The sequence below is a fragment of the Trachurus trachurus genome (genome assembly GCF_905171665.1).
Source record: "Trachurus trachurus genome assembly, chromosome: 12".
NCBI lineage: Eukaryota > Metazoa > Chordata > Actinopteri > Carangiformes > Carangidae > Trachurus > Trachurus trachurus.
The window spans coordinates 28,100,774-28,119,611 of NC_139908.1; the positions used below are offsets into that span (position 1 = coordinate 28,100,774).

General features: G+C 40.0%; 1 protein-coding gene across 2 annotated transcripts in view; it reads left to right on the top strand.

The window, feature by feature from the left end:
- The window catches only part of sh3bp2 (SH3-domain binding protein 2), a 34,440-nt gene extending 21,039 nt beyond the window's left edge, over positions 1–13,401 (top strand). For both annotated transcript variants that reach the window (XM_083983771.1, XM_083983770.1), the window contains exons 2-13: positions 2,580–2,719; positions 3,530–3,632; positions 4,209–4,326; positions 4,658–4,725; positions 5,898–5,983; positions 6,070–6,147; positions 8,286–8,961; positions 10,004–10,121; positions 10,457–10,512; positions 11,472–11,547; positions 11,707–11,766; positions 11,892–13,401. In XM_083983771.1, the coding sequence (XP_083839897.1) occupies positions 2,584–2,719; positions 3,530–3,632; positions 4,209–4,326; positions 4,658–4,725; positions 5,898–5,983; positions 6,070–6,147; positions 8,286–8,961; positions 10,004–10,121; positions 10,457–10,512; positions 11,472–11,547; positions 11,707–11,766; positions 11,892–12,017 (1,701 nt within the window). In that variant the 5' untranslated portion in view covers positions 2,580–2,583 and the 3' untranslated portion in view covers positions 12,018–13,401. The remainder of the gene's footprint in view (positions 1–2,579; positions 2,720–3,529; positions 3,633–4,208; positions 4,327–4,657; positions 4,726–5,897; positions 5,984–6,069; positions 6,148–8,285; positions 8,962–10,003; positions 10,122–10,456; positions 10,513–11,471; positions 11,548–11,706; positions 11,767–11,891) is intronic.
- Positions 13,402–18,838: the final 5,437 nt, after the last annotated feature.

Consider the following 18,838-nt stretch of genomic DNA (forward strand, 5'->3'; position numbering starts at 1 on the left):
AGGCATGAGACCATACAGGCCGTGCTTATAAGGAAATAGTGGTTATGTACACTCAATTCCATTTAGTATTAACAAAATTAATATGAAATGTAACTCTGGAGACACAATATGGGCCGTGATATTAACTGGACCTATGCACAAAGTTGGTTACACAGGAACAAGTTTTGAACAGTGATGGCATTTACTGCGTTGTAAAATAATGCGACAGTTGCATTGCAGAGCCTGCTTGTGTGGAGGAATACTTACTGTATGGAGTTGGTTAGGTCCAGGGGGGGGGGGGGGGGGGGGGGGGGGGGGGGCAAGTTCAAGTAATTTTGACATATTTAAGAAAGTAACGCAATAGTAACTTTTCCAGGTAATTAGTTACTTTTATAATGTAGTAATTCCGTTATTAACTAGAACTAATTACTTGTGCCAACCGGTTACAAATGAAAGAAAGAGAAAGTAATATAACAACAATCACTCAATAGTAGGCCTACATAAAAGTTGCCTCTCCACCATGTAGGAAAAGTTTGAATGTCCTACTGATGCTGGGAGCTTTACAGTCAAGAACATTGCAGGAGAGAACTAGGGGCATCTTGGATGGGCAGACCATGTGAAGTCAGTGTAACCTCGGCCAGAAGCAGAACCCCCACCCACCCTGGAGCCAGACAGATGGTGCGGGGGCTGTCTAGGAGCCGGGACCGGTTGGGCACCGCCCGAAAGAATAACAGGGAGCCGCCACCGTGGGCAGGAATTCTGGGGAAGAGTAGCCCTGGTGGCGGAATGTTACCTTACTGGCAGGAAAGAAGCCACGTGTTAGCAGCTGGGCTCCGGACCCAAACTCTTTTTTCTGAAAAAACTGAGGGAGGGGGCTTAGAGACCCTGTCTCTTTCTGGAGTTGCTCAGGGTGACAGGAGGTTGAGGTGATGGCCTACTCTTTCCCTGGAGCGCCCTAGTGTTAAAGGGATAGTAGCATTTTTTTTTAAAGTGGGGTTGTATGATCTACAAATAGCCCCTTAGTACTTTAATTGCAGTAGAAGACTCTCTGCACTCCTCCCGTTAGCAACGCCAGCCCATAATAGCCCTTCCCAGAGATTTACAACATACAGTGTTGTGAACAGACCCAAAGAAACAGCCTATTTTCGCGGCCTAAAAGAGGTTTTACCTGAAAGAAAATACACAGTTCCATTGTTCGCTATAATATAATTTTTTCCAGCCCTTCAAAGTGCAGGAAAAATGCAGTTTTTATTTGGACCTAACCAACTCACGTATCCCTCCGCCCAGGGTTAGCGCCCGCCGATCAGCAGTTGGTTAGGTCCAAATAAAAACTGCGTTTTTCCTGCACTTTGAGGGGCTGGAAAAAATTGTATTATGGTGAACAATGGAACTGTGTATTTTTTTCAGGTAAAACCTCTTTAAGGCCGTGAAAATAGGCCGTTTCTTTGGGTCTGTTCACAACACTGTATGTTGTAAATCTCTGGGCAGGGCTATGGGCTGGCGTTGCTAACGGGAGGAGTGCAGAGAGTCTTCTACTGCAATTAAAGTACTTAGGGGCTATTTGTAGATCATACAACCCCACTTTAAAAAAAATGCTACTATCCCTTTAACAGTACTCCAGTCGAAGGGAGCCCGTAGACGCCTGTGGAGGGAGGGACATCTGCAACACAGTTCACAGTCTTTACACATGTAAATAGTAATGGCAGGACAGTGTCAGATCAGATCTGTCATACAGTCTATGCTCACAGCAAAGCTAGAAGACCCAGTGTCCAGCGCGCTACTGCCACCTACTGACATCACCCAGAATAACAAATCCCTCCACTACTTGTTCACTAGTCCCATGAAGCACAGGTTTTCATGGAATGTTGACTCACTAGTATCGCTGAACAAAGAACAACATCATTTAAAAAAGGTTTTTTTTTTACTGCATTTCTCTGAACTTGTAAAGTTCAGTCAATGTGTTTTCATTCATTAAAAAGTAAGTAGCCGGTATGAATGTACCAGTATCTCTGACACCTTGAGCAGGTGTAGCTACAAAAGCGCTGAAAGATTAAAGGGATACTTCACCCAAAATCAATAATTCACCAATTTTGTATACTCACCGTCATGCCAAGGAAGGGTTCGGAGAATTTTTGCAGTCATCAAAACGCTTTTGGAGTTCCGGGGGGGCAACCCATTTTCATATAATGGCGGCGGATAGAGCTCACTTTTGAATCGTCCAAAACACACACTATGAAACATCCAGATACCTCCATACTGCTCATCTATACTGACCCAAGTGTCCAAGTCTCCTACTATGTGTGAAATTTGCTGTGAGATGTTCGTTCGTCATTGTAAACCATTGGATGTATCCTTTTAACTGGTTAGGAAGTTGCTTTAGTTTAAAAAAAAAAGTTGTTTCTGAGTTCTCAAATATTGTATATTTCATCTTCTCCCCTTTAAGTTTAACAACAATGTTTGATACACAAAGAGTGGAGCAAGAACATTGTTTGTTTCTACTGGAATTCTACATTCCCATGATCTTTACCGTCAGATTATCTGTTACACAGTGTTGCAGAACTATCCCTCTGTAACACTCTGTCCTGTCTTCTCTCCTGTAGAACCATGTCATCTCCAGAGGTGTGCTGGCCGGTACCAATGCGAGCCATCGGGGCCCAGAACCTCCTCACCATGCCTGGAGGAGTCTCCACTGCAGGATACCTCCACAAGAAAGGTGGCAGCCAGTTCAGCCTCATGAAATGTGAGTTAATACAATCAAAACATGTGATGTGGGTGATTGGGATTTAAAGGGATAGTTCACCCAAAATTCAAATGCCACTCATTATCTACTCACCCTCATGTGGACTAAGGGCTGGGAGAAGTTTCAGAGTCCTCAGTGGCTTCTCTGAGTTACAAGGGGGTCTCAGCGTAGCAGTGCATGTCCATATAACGGTTGCAAATGGATACCAACTGTCTTCGTAACAAAAAGACACACCAAAAAACATCCAAATACCTCCATGCTGCTCCTATGTAATGTCCGTCTTGTATTGAAGCTCCGAAATGCTAAATTGTCCCGAATTTTTTTTTAATAAGTCTATTTCAAGCTTGTTTTGTAGCGGAAGCTTCTCGAAGCTCCTCTTCCCGGTTCGTCAAATTTGGACGAACTGGGAAGAGGACAGACCCTGGTTCGTCCAAATTTGACAAACCGGAAAGAGGAGCTTCCGCTACAAACAAGCTTGAAATATAGACTTGTTTAATTTTTTACGGGACAATTTTGCATTTCGGGGCTTCAAGACAAGAGGGACATTACATACGAGCAGCATGGAGGTATTTGGATGTTTTCTGGTGTGTCTTTTTGTTACGAAGACAGTTGGTATCCATTTGCAACCGTTATATGGACATGCACTGCTACACCGAGACCCCCTGTAACTCAGAGAAGCCACAGAGGACTCTGAAACTTCTCCCAGCCCTTAGTCCACATGTGAAATTTCAATTTTGGGTGAACTATCCCTTTAAGTTCCACCAGTGGATGGATAGAAACATTCTTATCATAATGTCACTTGTCTTTCAGGGCCATTGAGGTACATTATCATTCATAAGGGCTGTGTGTACTATTTCAAGAGCAGTACCTCTCCCACTCCACAGGGGGCATTCTCTCTCAATGGCTACAACAGGTCAGTGGAACTTCTTCGTTTTCAGCCAGTTCTGATGTTTTTTAACGTGTTTTCATGGTCACTGTTTACTGACATCCTGCAAACGTGTTATTGTAACATAAGACTGTCAACATATAAACAGAGAAACCTTATTTATAACTTCTGACACATTAAACTGGATTCACATGCAGTCCTAGGAATTGATCTCACAAGCCTGAACATTGTGTGTTTGCCTTAAATAGTGTGTATGTAACTTGCATTACATACTTACTTTTATTCATTTTCTGCTCATTCACCAGCACACCAGGTTACAGTAAAGTCAATCCTAAAGAATTGTGAAATGCAGACCAAGACAATTAGCTTTCCCTCCATGTTGTTTAACAAAATTAAATTTGTGCACAACTCCCGTGTAAAGTCACAGATCTGTTGATATCATTGACTTTGACTATAACAACATAAAAACAATAGTCGAACAACAAATACCTCTTCATTAACCAGACTGTGTTTGTAATTATGTATATTTTAAGACACATATATTGTTCAACACAAATAATCTCCAGCAGAAGTTGTTGAAATGACATTTCTCCACTTCCACAGGGTGATGAGAGCAGCAGAGGAGACGACGTCCAGTAACGTTTTTCCTTTTAAGATCGTCCACTTCAGCAAAAAACACAGGACATGGTTTTTCTCTGCAGCCAGTGAGGATGAGAGAAGGGTAAGAAGAACCATATTATAAGTTTTACTGACCAAAATACATTTGAATAACACAAATAACACAATATCATGTATATAATATATTTTATACTTGTAATTGCTAACTCTGCTTCAGTATGGCAGACATATTGGTAATACATGCAGTTACTGGAAGTGCAAGTTCAGATGTTAGAGATAACACTTGCACGAATGTACAGACATGTAACTAATAATAAATTGACCGACTATTGCTCTAAACAGTTCACAAAGAATGTGGACTCAAGTGTAAGAAATGAAATGAAAGTTTCACATGCACTCAAACATCTGCTACATGTTGTTTCTGCCTCTTACAGAAATGGATGCGATACCTGCGAAGGGAGATAGATCACTATAACGACCGGAAAGAGTCCCACATTCCCAGGTAACTTAACATCACAGATAATGTTTTACGTCACAGTTATTACATAATCTGTAAACTATGGTTATGTTTACTATGAAATGCTGAAACAATGCAATGGAAGAACTTTATTTAAGCAAGTCTTAAAAACCCTAAGCCTAGGCTCATTTGATAGCTTTTCATTAGGTTTAATGTAAGTCCCGCTACTCTCTCTAAACTGGTTTGATATTAAGTTAAAATGATTCATGTTTTCACGTTTGATTTCATGTTTTTGTAATTTGAGAAAAATACACATCGGCCATCCTTTAGTGGTCTAACACAGAGTATGACAACACATTTTTTAGCTTCAACACAAATTCATGGCGGTGATATCCCTGAAGGTGGTGATGGTGTATGTGTCTTAAAGGGATAGTAGCATTTTTTTTAAGCGGGGTTGTATGATCTACAAATAGCCCCTAAGTACTTTAATTGCAGTAGAAGACTCTCTGCACTCCTCCTGTTAGCAACGCCAGCCCATAGCCCTGCCCAGAGATTTACAACATACAGTGTTGTGAACAGACCCAAAGAAACGGCCTATTTTCACGGCCTAAAAGAGGTTTTACCTGAAAAAAAATACACAGTTGGTTAGATCCATGTAAAACCTCTTTTAGGCTGCGAAAATAGGCCGTTTCTTTGGGTCTGTTCACAACACTGTATGTTGTAAATCTCTGGGAAGGGCTATGGGCTGGCGTTGCTAACGGGAGGAGTGCAGAGAGTCTTCTACTGCAATTAAAGTACTTAGGGGCTATTTGTAGATCATACAACCCCACTTTTAAAAAAATGCTACTATCCCAGCACCAGATGACTTGGCCATTGCTAGCTGGCAAACTACACAGTCTGAGATTATTTGTTTGTTTGCTTATTAGCACGCAGCCACTAATGGGGATCCTTCCTGGGGTCCACACATAGGAAAATCACATAACATGAAAAACATACAATAACTCAGACATTGTTGTCAGAAAATATAAATATAGAATAATAATCTGTTCGTCATAAGAATAATTATCCTTTAAATTAATTAATAAAGATGATGGTATCATTCAGAATACTGAAAAGTCGCCCACTAGCTAGTTTTGTCAACAGCGAATATAGGCTCAGTTGTAGAACATGGTCCATATGTTTTCATTCACAGCAACTTCTTTTTGTTGTTGCCGTAGTGACTCTGATTCAGATGCAGACAGTTTCTATGGCACAATTGAGAAGCCCATGGATATCAAACACACTGAGAGCAACGCAGAAGATGGTGAGACCACACGAACAAATGAATACACAAAACATACATGAGTGTCATTGTGTTTTCAAACTTTTGTAACTCTTTGTTGTGTGTAGATTATGTTGAGGAGGATGATGAGGATGACGAGGAAGACTACATGAAGCCGGACAGCGAGTGTTCACCTACGTCTACAGGTAACAACACACACACCACCTGAACTGAGCTTTGTGTATAGTCAGTTACAATGAAGATGAAAAATGCTGTCTGATATAAAAACCGGTAACATTGAGGTTAAACATGCAGAGATTCAGACTAAAACCCAACCCTGTCCTGGAGTATCATTGTCCTTTTTTTTAATCAAACACATCAACTGGCAGCTCTGGAAATGAAATGAAATACGCTGAGAAGATAATATTGAATAGAGGGAAACAATATAACTGAAGGAGGCAGCAGATAATAGGCAATTAAGGAAAGGGAAAGGATAAATAAAGGGATAAAGAGGGCTCCATGTAACCAGATGTGTCCCCAGCAGTCTAAGCCTATAGCAGCGTAGCTATAAAATGCTTCAGAGCTACCTGAACCAGCCCTAACTAAAAGCTCTGTCATAAAGGAAGGTCTTAAAGCTGTACATAAAAGAAAATTGAACTTAACATTAGTGTAATAACTCATCTATCAGACGATGGAGCCCAAACTTTGTGAAAAATTCTATTTTCGAGTAAATCCAGGATGAAAGTGTGGTATTTTTTTTCGCATTGGACAATGCAGCCTTGAAGGCGCACGTATTATGCGTCACGCTGCACACGATTCATCAGCCACTGATACTGGATCCGTCATCCGTCAATCAAACGTCTGAGACACACACACACACACACCGAGCTCGGTCTTGCCCCAAGCTTTGAATATCCCATCCGCTCAATAACGACCAATCAAATTTGTTTTCCTTACTCGGTTAAACTCGTGTGGCAACTCGTGGAAACTTGGTGCGACAAACAGGACAAACAGCCATTTCTGTACACCCTTAAGTCTAGAGTTAAATGTAGTTAGAGTGTCTGCCTCTTTGACCCATGGAGAGAGCTGGTTCCACAGTAAAGGAGCCCGGTAACTGAAGGCTCTACCTCCCAGTCTGTTTTTAGAGATACTGGGAGTCACTAACAGACCTGCGTTCTGGGAGCGGAGTGCTCTGGTAGGACAGTAAGAAATGATTAGTTCTTTCAGATAGGACGGAGCTTTATCATTAAGAGCCTTATAAGTCAGCAGGAGGATTTTGAAGTCTATTCTAAATCCTACAGGAAGCCAGTGGAGAGAAGCTAAAGTGGGAGAGAACTCCTAATTAACACGTTGAAAAGCCTTCTCTGCATCAAGGCTTAGCATTACTGCCTGGAGTTTATTTTTGTTTATCTAGTATTCAATCACATGTAGCACTCACTATACTTATTTTATTTAATTTTGAGTGACTCTGGCACAGAACCAACCTTCATCACAAAAGAGCCTTGTTCACTGATAAGCTGAAGACATAAATTCCAAAATCACTTGAAACTGATCCCCTTGTAAACAACTGGAACTTTTTCCTGTGAAAATTCTAAACTTTTTGCATATTACTACAAGTAAAAGTGTAGTTATTTGTATGTTTTATAGCAGGGGTCTTACATTTTCTTCAGGCCAAGGAACCCCACACTGATGGAGAGATACAGTATACTGTATTAAATTGGGTATTATATTAAACTGGGCCTAGTGCAATGTATAAACATACCTTGTCACTGTGCATTCAATACTAAACTATTCCAATAATACACAGGTTCAAATGTTCATGTTTTTTGAATTTTAAACTATAATCTTTATAATTAGATTATGCAGTTGAAATGAAGTTTATCAATATAGACTTAAAGGGACAACGAGGAGTTTCTCCATCGGCCGAACGAAAAATTCCGTGACAATAAAAAAGTCTCATATTAATGTGGATGAATCTACGTTACCACTTGTTAATGGGCCCATTTTCGATAAATATATCGTTTTGTCTCTATCGTTATTTTGTTATTATTAGTGGTGGTGGAAACGTTTCTTTACTTTCGGTTTCGCGGCGAGTCATGAGAATAACGTCGCCGAATCACCGTTTATGGTCGGAACTACGGCGGTATCTGATCGTCTTTGAACCTCTGACTTTAATTCTTGATGAATGAAAACATGAGTCTGTCTTGCGCCGGTCAAAGAATTTCATGGTGCGCACGGAGGCTCATAAATGTAGTGTGAAAACGCTTCGCTTTTCTAAAACTCCTGGTTGTCCCTTTAACTAAACCAGAAACAAGTCTGATTTGTCCTTGTCTTACCTCCTCAGGTCGACCCACAGGACCACCCCCCTCCTACCCTCCTCCACCAGTACCAGCTGCCTTCCAGCTCCGTCAAGACTCCAGTACAAGTTTCCACAAAGGGCCGGCTCCTCCCCTCCCATTACAACACAGAGACCCTATTGCCCCACTCCCAAAAAGACCCCTACCCTCTTTCCTCCCACCTTCGATACTAAAGGACCCCCCCCAGGGCCCACCTCCTCTTCTCCCCTTTGCTCCCCGCCCACAAAAGCCCTTATTTTCTGCCCCTCCAGCACCCCCCCCAAACCCCAAAAGAAGTCCTCAGGGTAGAGCAATGTCTATTCAGGAACTTGGGAATGACAAGAGAAACTGGAGGCCTTTACCCAGTTTTGTCCAATCCCCCGCAACTCTGCCCATCTGTGACCAATTAGAGACCAGGATGCTCCTAAATGGTCCTGCCCACTGCCCCCTTACTACTGGAGGGAGCCAGTCGCTGGGCAACAACCACCACGGGATGATGAGTAATCTCCGCATCAAGCCAGCTCTACCACTTCCAAATGTCGGTGGATCTGCCGTCCACCCGCCGGTCTCTCCACTACTCAAACCAGGACATAAGTCAGGAATCCACAAACCTCCTCCACCAACTATCAAACCTCCACTGCCTGCAGCGCTGTCCAAGTCCAAGCAGTCAGGAACCTCGCTTCAGTAAGTTGAACTTGAAAAATCAACCTAATGTCTGTTTTATAATTGTTAAAGGGATAGTTCAACATTTTGGCAACAACAAAACAACTCTGTCTGGTAACGTTGTGTTATTATCTCATAGCGTGGTGAATGTGCAGGTCACAACTTGTCCACCAGAGCGTTGTGGAGTTGTTGGATTGTGTATTTGATGAGTTTGATGAGGGAAACCAAGAAATCCCATTAGCCTCCGTAGCGTAGCTCTGAGCAGCTCGCGGCTCTGCTCCGCCGTTCTAAAAATAGCTTGCACCAACAATTAAAGGTAACGAACCTACTGCTAAAACTATAGGGATTATGGCAATGGGCCAATTTGCCAAAATGTTGAACTATCCCTTTAAACAGACATTGTTAATTGTGATTTTTGGATAAGACCTCTGCATTCAGTACAGAGCACTTAGCCTAATTTACAATATGTGATGAACATGTCATGTAAATGATTGAACAGCCTAGGTCTAGGAGAAGAAATGTAGGAAAGCAGTAGAAGTGTAAACTCGTACAACAACAGCGACAACACAACCAAACTTTTTAAGTCAAATTCATTTCAAGGGGTGGAAACAATGGGTAAGTATTTTCTTAAATGATTTCTTAAGCTGTTCTTAAATACCGCACAACACTGGAAATCTATTCACTTTTACGGATATCTTTGCTTTCGTCAACCATTAGGCAAGGCATCTTTATTTATATAGCGCATTTCATACCAAGGCAACTCAATGTGCTTTACATAAAGACAGAACATTAAAAAAAGAAGCATAAAACAGAATAAAAACAAACACAAAAGCCATTAGGGCGAAATTCTGCCGTTACGACGTGGTGGCGCTGTTGGACTCCTTTTTTTTTCTTGGTTGTTTAGGGCTAATGGTAGGGCTAACACAACTCTCGATGGGGCTATAGCCTAACCCTAACCCTAACCCTACCCTGGCGCCGTCTATGTTCGTGAATGAGGCCCTGAGGTCTGAGGAACAGGTGAACCTGGCTGAGACTACCTCACTGAGACATGTTTTCCCACCAGAAGAGCATCTCCAGAAGGCCAGAGCTTCCGATCATCAGGAGACGAGGCAGTGTCAGAGATGACCGGGAAACGAGACAGACGAGGTGGAGGACATGACTCTGATGACGACTACGAGAATGTAAGAGACAGAAATTGGACTGTGTTATGATGCATTAATGCAAGTCAGTTTTTCTGCTTAGTTGAATTATTCCTATCTATTCTAACCACTGACAGTGTTTTTTGATGTGTCAGGCTAATGAAACTCTCATTGTCCTCAACTGTAGAAATAGATCATGTGTTTCATTCCAAAATAAGACGCCAAACTGGACATCTTCACCCACAAACCAATTATAATCCTAAAGCAACACATTACTTGCCCATTTGAAGACTAGAAGCGGTTTACTTGTCTAGATTTTAAATCATTTTTAGACTCCAATAAACACGTTGTTCACATGTTGCTGTTTCTGTGGACAGGTGCAGCTGCCAGACTCCGTTTTCCTCGACACGACTGAAACCAGCATGGTAGAGAAGTATGTGCTTCATTCATGTGTGCCCTCTAGTGGCAACAGTTGTTACAGTTTCTGTTTTTAAAAAAACTAGTATTGTATAATAATGATTGTGTATTCTTGTTCAATCTTTGGTTGTCCACCAATGAAGTATTCAAAATTATCTAAATTAAAATGAGTAGTGAGAAAGAGGTATTGATCCATCCATCCAACTTCTATTAGTTTATCAGACTGTAAAAGGTAGCAAGGGGGGTGGAGCCAATCCCAGGGGTACAGTTGGTAGTTGGTTGGTTTTTATTAAACGTGGTGTCTTGCACCTTTAGGTGCCCAGCCCTCATGGGCTTACAAGACACACCAAACACAAAACAAAAACAAAAACCGGCACACACAGGAAGATAAGGAATACATGCTCGTATGCATGCATGCATGCTCACACATCTACAGATTTTTATATATCCACACATGCGCACACAAACACACATGCATGCATGCCCACATCCACACATACATACGCACACAGAGCAAAAACAGTTGCCGGGACTGAAAAACTTGCTGCTTAAATGCCTCCAAAATAAACTTTGCCAATGGGAACACCTTTTCTACAAACAAATACTTAAGTATACATTCATCAGACATCGAGAACAAATCTGGGCTATCTTCAACAGAAATCTTACAAAAAAGCCTTTGCCTGTAGTCGTGATACAATGGACAATAAAATAAGAAATGAAATGGTACACATACATGACATTGGGGTTCAACAAGTCGTCAGTTTATTATAGGGCTGATATAGAGACAAACAAAGCACACACTAATGCTCACACCTACAAGCAATTGAGAATTGACAAGAAACAAATGTCGGTGGACTGTGGAAAGAAGCTAGAATAGAATAGAATAGAGACTGTAATTAGCTTGTCTGTGGTACCATATGTTTTTACATCCCTGGACCCTGACTAACCTTTAATCTGTTGTGTTTGGACCTGCAGGTTATTCAGAGAAGGACTTAGCCCCCCACAGGATGGACTGTATGGCATCAGGAACTCTGGAACCAAAACCTCCAAGGTAAAATATGAAAAGCTTTTAAGTAAAAACAACAACAAATGTTTTTATTTAGCTATGATGCAGCCTTAAGGAAAGCAACAACAAAAGTAAAAAATCAATTCTACAGCTACAACTACTTCATATTCATCAGTTTGGATTTAAATCATTTGTGTTCTCCAGGTGCTGGTGGTGTGGGATGTCAGTATAGGCAAAGCCAGAAACTATCGACTGTTTGAAGAGGTGAGAAACCTGCAGCCTATCAAATTGTGAACTATGTATGAAATAAAACATAATTATCTACAGTATTGGTAAAGATGTGTAAATGTGTGTAAAGACATGACAATGATAAAGTCTCTTGCTCACAGGACGGCGTCATCTTTCTGGAAAGTGATGCGACCTTTCCCACTTTGTCGGCTCTGATCGAACACTACCACAGTCATCCTCTTCCACACCACGGCTCGCTCTGCCTGCAGCAGCCCTTCACAAAGTAACACAACTTCAACCAAACCACAACGGTGTGGTGTGGAGAAAAGGGCGTCGGTGCATCTGAGATCCATTCTCATCAACAACATGTGGAGATAAACTCACACAGATTCAATAACTGTCACAGTATGTTAAAACCAGTCTTACCTCTGACTGTTCAGTGGATCAACAGATTATTTTTTTTGTGCTTGTGGAACATTATTCAATTAATTACAACATGACAAACAAACTAGACACAAACAAACTTAATAGAATATTTTAGTCATGGATGAAAAATCTTCTTTAATCAAACATTTGCTGTGTTTTTGAAACATCCCTGCTGCTATGTGAGGAGTCAGATGAGGCACAATCCAAGAACCTGTCAGATGGGTGTGTGTGTTGTCCACAGGAGGGCGCTGTGACACAAAATACCACCAGACCACTCTGGGACTCTGTCTTTAATGATCATGTCTTTTCATGAGGGTCTATCCCAGTACTCACTCTCAAACTTGCAGTATTTTCAAGAAGTCAAGTCTCTACTTTAAAGATGTAGAGCATGTAGCATTACAGTAACAATGCATTCAGCCTACTGTATATAAAAAAAAACGTATTATCTTGATGGAGACCGATTTTTTTTTTTTCATATGCACAATGATAAAACAAGAATTTTATTAAAAGGCAAATAATTGTGCAGGAGAGGAAAAGAAGCACAAAGGCCTTATAAAAAATCCTCCCCCTCAATACAAAATCACTAAAACAAATCAACCAATAGAAAAAGAAAAGAGAAAAAAGCAAAGAAGGGAAAGAGATAAAGAAAAAACACAAGAAACAAACAGACAGAAAATATCCATAAAATTACAAATTCATTTCAATTATACTAGACATAGAGTATTATTTTTCTGGATAGAAGATACCAAACTAGTCCTAAACATTTTGTAGGATGAGAGACTTTTTACAGTGTCAGACATCCATGACATTCTCAATAGTCTAATCAAGATTAATATATCACTGATATGTTTAGTGTCTGCCATAAATTCTTGTTTCAACGTTAATTATCTTTAGTCAGAATTCATCATGTCTCTTTATTACATGTCTGGTGTGTTACTTCCAGTGTGAAGAGTTGGGTTGGTTTCTCTAAATACCACTCTGAGGTGTTATTAGACAGCATGGGAATTTCTTGTTGACATTTTTCTGTCATGGGACACAGACACACCTGTCTACCACCTGGTGGCACATGACATCTGCATAAGTGTCAAAACTGCAGGTGTAAGTAAAGGGACAGACCCACTGTCTCATTTCATATTGTGCACTAAGAGATTTCAAATGGTCCATTTCAGACTGAATGACCCAAAGACGTATCACAAACAGTTGCCTTTGACTTTGCACATCTATTATATGGGTAATTAAGGCAGAATTGATTTTATTAGGTGTGCTCTTTCTTTCTTTCTTTCTTTCTTTCTTTCTTTCTTTCTTTCTTTCTTTCTTTCTTTCTTTCTTTCTTTCTTTCTTTCTTTCTTTCTTTCTTTCTTTCTTTCTTTCTTTCTTGTCCAGGTGCACTGTTCAAACACTGTAATTGTTACTGATGATCACTGTAGAATGCCCATTGCCCATTGAAAAATGTCCTGTACTTTCCCCACTGAAATTGGTTGTTCATCATGGTACTGGGCTTGTAAACATGTTTTTCTCTTTCTAAATTGAAATGTCCCTATATTTATATGTAAATGCTGTATGTACTGTAAAATACTGTACTGTAAAATTGCAAATATATTATTTTTTACATGAATATATGTTGAAATTGTATTAAAAAATGTATTTAGAGACTCTTCGTGCTCGGCCCTCTTTTTAAATAGCATTATGCAAATCAGCAACTGAAAGACCTGAGTAAGACACCACTTGTAACTCAAGAAAAAATACATAGATGATTATTTTCAGGTGTGATATTTTAGTCTCAGCCCAGTGACAAATTGAAAAACAGAAACACTTGGTTTCACAAAGGTTAAACAAAGACTCTCACTCAAAATTGTTACAGCATTAAAAGAATAGTTCACCCAAAATTCAAATTGCACTCATTATCTACTCACCCTCATGTGGACTAAGGGCTGGGAGAAGTTTCAGAGTCCTCCGTGGCTTCTCTGAGTTACAGGGGGTCTCGGCGTAGCAGTGCATGTCCATATAACGGTTGCAAATGGATACCAACTGTCTTCGTAACAAAAAGACACACCAAAAAACATCCAAATACCTCCATGCTGCTCGTATGTAATGTCCGTCTTGTATTGAAGCCCCGACATGAGAAATTGTTCCGCCGGTCAGTGCAAATCTCGCAGGAAGAGCAGTGAACCGAGACACTGGGAGCTTCCGCTACAAACAAGCTTAAAATATAGACTTTTTTTTTTTTTTCGGAACAGTTTCTCATGTCGGGGCTTCAATACAAGAGGGACATTACAGACGAGCTGTGTGAAGGTATTTGGATGTTTTTTGGTGTGTCTTTTTGGACGAAGAAAGTTGGTATCCATTCACAACCATTGACAAATAATGCTGCACGGACCCCCCCGTAACTCAGAGAAGGCACGGAGGACTCTGAAAATTCTCACAGCTCTTAGTTGACATGAGGGTGAGTAGATAATGAGTGAAATTTGAATTTTGGGTGAACTATCCCTTTAATCGACATGAGGGTAGGTAGATAATGAGTGAAATTTGAATTTTGAGTGAACTATCCCTCTAAATTGTTTCACGATTCTGTCTCTCTGTTGGCAGAGACCATAATACATGTATAGTATGTCTTTATCAGTCTTTATCATGTTAAAGTCGTATGGACACAACTAAAACAGCAATGATACTTTAGAGCAGACTCAGAAGTGCTGCCCCATCTAACATAGCCATACAGGTGTATGCTCCTTAAGCCACTCCAATGAATCTTTTCTGGAATGTTATCTACTATCACCATCCCTGCACAGTCCAGATGACAGCAGATAACAACCACTGTGACCAGTTTTCAAATCTCACAGAGGAGGACATATGATCACCATGAGACAACTGATGAGGAGCGAGTGATAATGAGGAGAGGGGGGGGGGGGGGGGGTCTGCTGGGCCTGTAACCTTCCAGTGCTGATCCTTATCACTGGGCAAGCTAGAAAATGACATGTTTCAGAAGTGATCATATCAAATGCTGTTTTGAACTGTTCCTGACAGAGCCAGTCAAAACAACAGCATAAATATACTGTAACAAACCTGGGGGGCAGGAGCTGTCAAAGAGAAATGACTGGACATAACAGAGATCCAAGCAAACCCAGACATGGTTTATCTGATCAAGAAGTTAAATTAATTAACAACTTGATTTTGATGTGCAAAGGTGTCATTTTATGCCACTGATTTATTGCAGAGGTTAAGTATGTCACAGGCAATCACTTTGACAGTGGAGATTAGTGCAGTTTACCGGCCCTATACCCCTCTACCTGCACATCTCTGCTGTCTCCTGCATGTGTGAGTCGACCTAACTTTTACAGCAAGTGAGGGTGGGGGTGAGTCCAAGAATGTGAGAATTAGAAAAGGACACACAGGAAGAGGGTTTTATAGCCTTCTCTCTCTCTCAAATATACTGTATATAAATGTACAAAGTTATCTGGGTGAGTAAATTATCGTATTAGAAATAAGGTCCAGGTTGTAAAAAAAAAAAAAACAGCAATTCCCCTTTAATGGTCAATTCTTTTCTCAACAAGACTAATAGATAGATAGATAGATAGATATATAGATAGATAGATAGATAGATAGATAGATAGATAGATAGATAGATAGATAGATAGATAGATAGATAGATAGATAGATAGATTGATTGATTGATTGATTGATTGATTGATTGATTGATTGATTGATTGATTGATTGATTGATTGATTGATTGATTGATTGATTGATTGTCTGCCCCAAAGGGTAGCAGAAATGTGTCTTTGACAGGGCTCACCACTTTACATACACTCAATAAAAACACAGTAAGGCAATAAAACATTTACAAAAAATAAGAAGCACAATAGCAGCAAGTCATTTTGGGTTGTTTAGGTTGGAGTTGGAGTTCTTCTACTGTTGAGGGCTGTGACTGCAGATGGAATGAATGATTTTTTGTGGATTGATTTTCTGGCCAGGGGGACTTTGTACTTCCTGCCTGAAGGGAGGAGGGTGAATGAGGAATGGTAGTATGGTAGGAGGAATGGTACAGAGATGGGTGACAAATGAGAGGGGAAAACATAGAAATCTGTGGCATCTTTTAGAAGTTAATTTAGAGTGATCAGCAGTTTATTATACAGTGTTTTACCAGTCGGTATAGTGGCTACTGGCTAGTACCATCTTCTGGGGGTGCGGGACAACAAACTCATAAAAAAGGCTGGATCAATTGTGGGGACCAGGACACAGAATGCTGAAGATCAAATCCACCATGGACAACGTCTCCCACCCCCTCCACAGCAGCCTGGACGCCTGAGGAGCCGCCACAGACAAAGACTCCTGCAGCCTCGATGTGCACGGGAGCGCTACAGCACATCCTTTCTGCCTGGGGCCATCACACTCTATAACACATACTGTATGTAGCCTCCAGACCTGGGCAGTCTAGCTGACCATATTTAAAATGAATGAATGAATGTTGTGTGTGTGTGTGCCAAGGGTATTTATCTGTCTATTTATATATATTGTGTTTTTGCCTTTTATTGTTATGTGGTGCTGGAACAAACAAATTTCCCTCCTCGGGGGCTCAATAAAGTTAATTCAAGATCATTACCAGGACATTTACAAAGCTTGTTTAAATTGGAGGAAGGGGACAACAGACTGAAGCTAGATTTTAAACATACATTTGTAAGGTTAAGCTTAAAACAAATGTGTATTTCTGTTGCAGGTGTAAAAGTATGGCATTCACAAAACAAGGAATTGAAAAGTTGTAGTATGTCTCAGTAGATGACCCCTGGACATTTTTGTCCACCTGGCACTCTTTCCTTTTTTTGGCAAGGAGGTGTATTTTTGGGTCAACTCTGGATGTCCCGAATTTCAGAATGATAGTCCAATTTTTGGGCCCGTAATGAAAAATAAACACGTTAAGGATCCTTCGTCGGACGGAAATGTCCACCTCTGCCTATGGGATTTTTAATGCATTTTTGAAAAAAAAATTAACTAACAGGTATCACCATGTAATGTTCCAATTTTATTACTCACATTTAGACAAACATTTTTTGTATTACAAGTTTTCTGAAATTTTATGTTTAAATAGTAAATGAGGCAATATCTAATGAAATATGTACTGATTTGTTTACATTTACATTTCCAGAACTGAAATGGATAAAGCTATTTTCAAAATTCTTTTTTTATTTTGTTGACATATTTGTGTCTAAAGTTTTCACTGAGGGAATTTTGGATATCTCTTTTTATCACTCTGTAAATGAGAAAATACTGTCAATACGTAAAAAAAAAAAATAATATTTCGCCATATGCGTATGAATAAAATGCTGTATGAATGATATATCAACAATGCACTCAGAAAAAAAACCTTCAGAATATAATACAGACTGGAATAAAGAATTAAAAAATTATTATTATTTTTTTTTTAAATCAATGAAAATAGAGAACTCATGTGTTGTTGCTGCAACAACAACTGGCCAGGAAGGGGTTAAAAAAATGTGTAACCCATGTCAAAAGTGATTTTTATGATAGGTCAAGATCCAGCCTTATATGTATCACAAAAATTTTGGGAGTAACTGATGTCTAAATGTCTCTTACTATAAGTTGAAATTTTTGTCCAGGGGTAAAAATTGAAAAAGACTGAAGGGTCACCTGAGGGTTAAGAAAATAAGATAAGCATCTACAAAAAAGAAGAAGGAGAAGGAGAAAAAGAAGGGAAAAATAAGAAAAGATAGATAGATGAGTGGTGTCTACTGCTATTTTGTTTGTTTTATTGTCATTACTATGTTTCATCATCTTTAATATTTTGAAACAGAGAATAATCTTGGTGTTGAAGTAAGCCAATGTAACTATAACAACAGAGAGGGGCAGGTACTATAAGTTTTCTTCATCCTGCTCCTTTTCATTCATGGTGAAAATGTGTACATTATGTAAATATGTGCAACCATGTGAGAATGTACATACCATGAATGAAATAAATCAAAATGAAATGAAATTCTAAGTTTAATAAACTGCTATGTCATGCTTTAGTGTCTGATGGGCCCTCAAACTCAACAGAATGGACTGGATTTCATTGTCTCACAGTTACCATTAGCAACATGTCCAGACCAGTGAGGTGCTGTCTTTCTTCTGCATACTTTATTGATGTTATAAGATTACAGTAGCTGATATGATTCAATTCTAGTATAATGTTTTACTGTGAGGGGCGGATAAACCACTGCATGGAAAACTGCATAAGCCCAGACCAGTAAGTATATTTTGGGGCTTTTTTGCCTTTAATCGATAGTATAGTCGACAGAGAGAGAGAGAGAGAGAAGCAGGATGTGTGAGGCAGAGAGAGGGGGAATGACACGCAGCGAAGGACCACCTGAGTGAGGATTCGATACTCTACCAACTGAGCTAAACGATGCCTCGGCTCAGACCATTTTCTGCCATGGGGAAAAAAAAAACACACTGCTTATTATTCTGTCAAAGGTAGCCTATGTTTTTTTTTCACAAGTTAGAGCTACTTCTATCCTCAATAGTATAGGATCCTGGTGCGCCAGCAACTAATGATTCACAGTTGTAGCCTATTTCATAAGAAAGTGGACTTCCAGCCTTTAAATGTACAGCCAGTTTGTGTATGTTTTAGTGTGTGCTTGGAGTAGAAGGCACAATGCTGACAGAAATACTGACAAAAAGATGTCCACATACAGA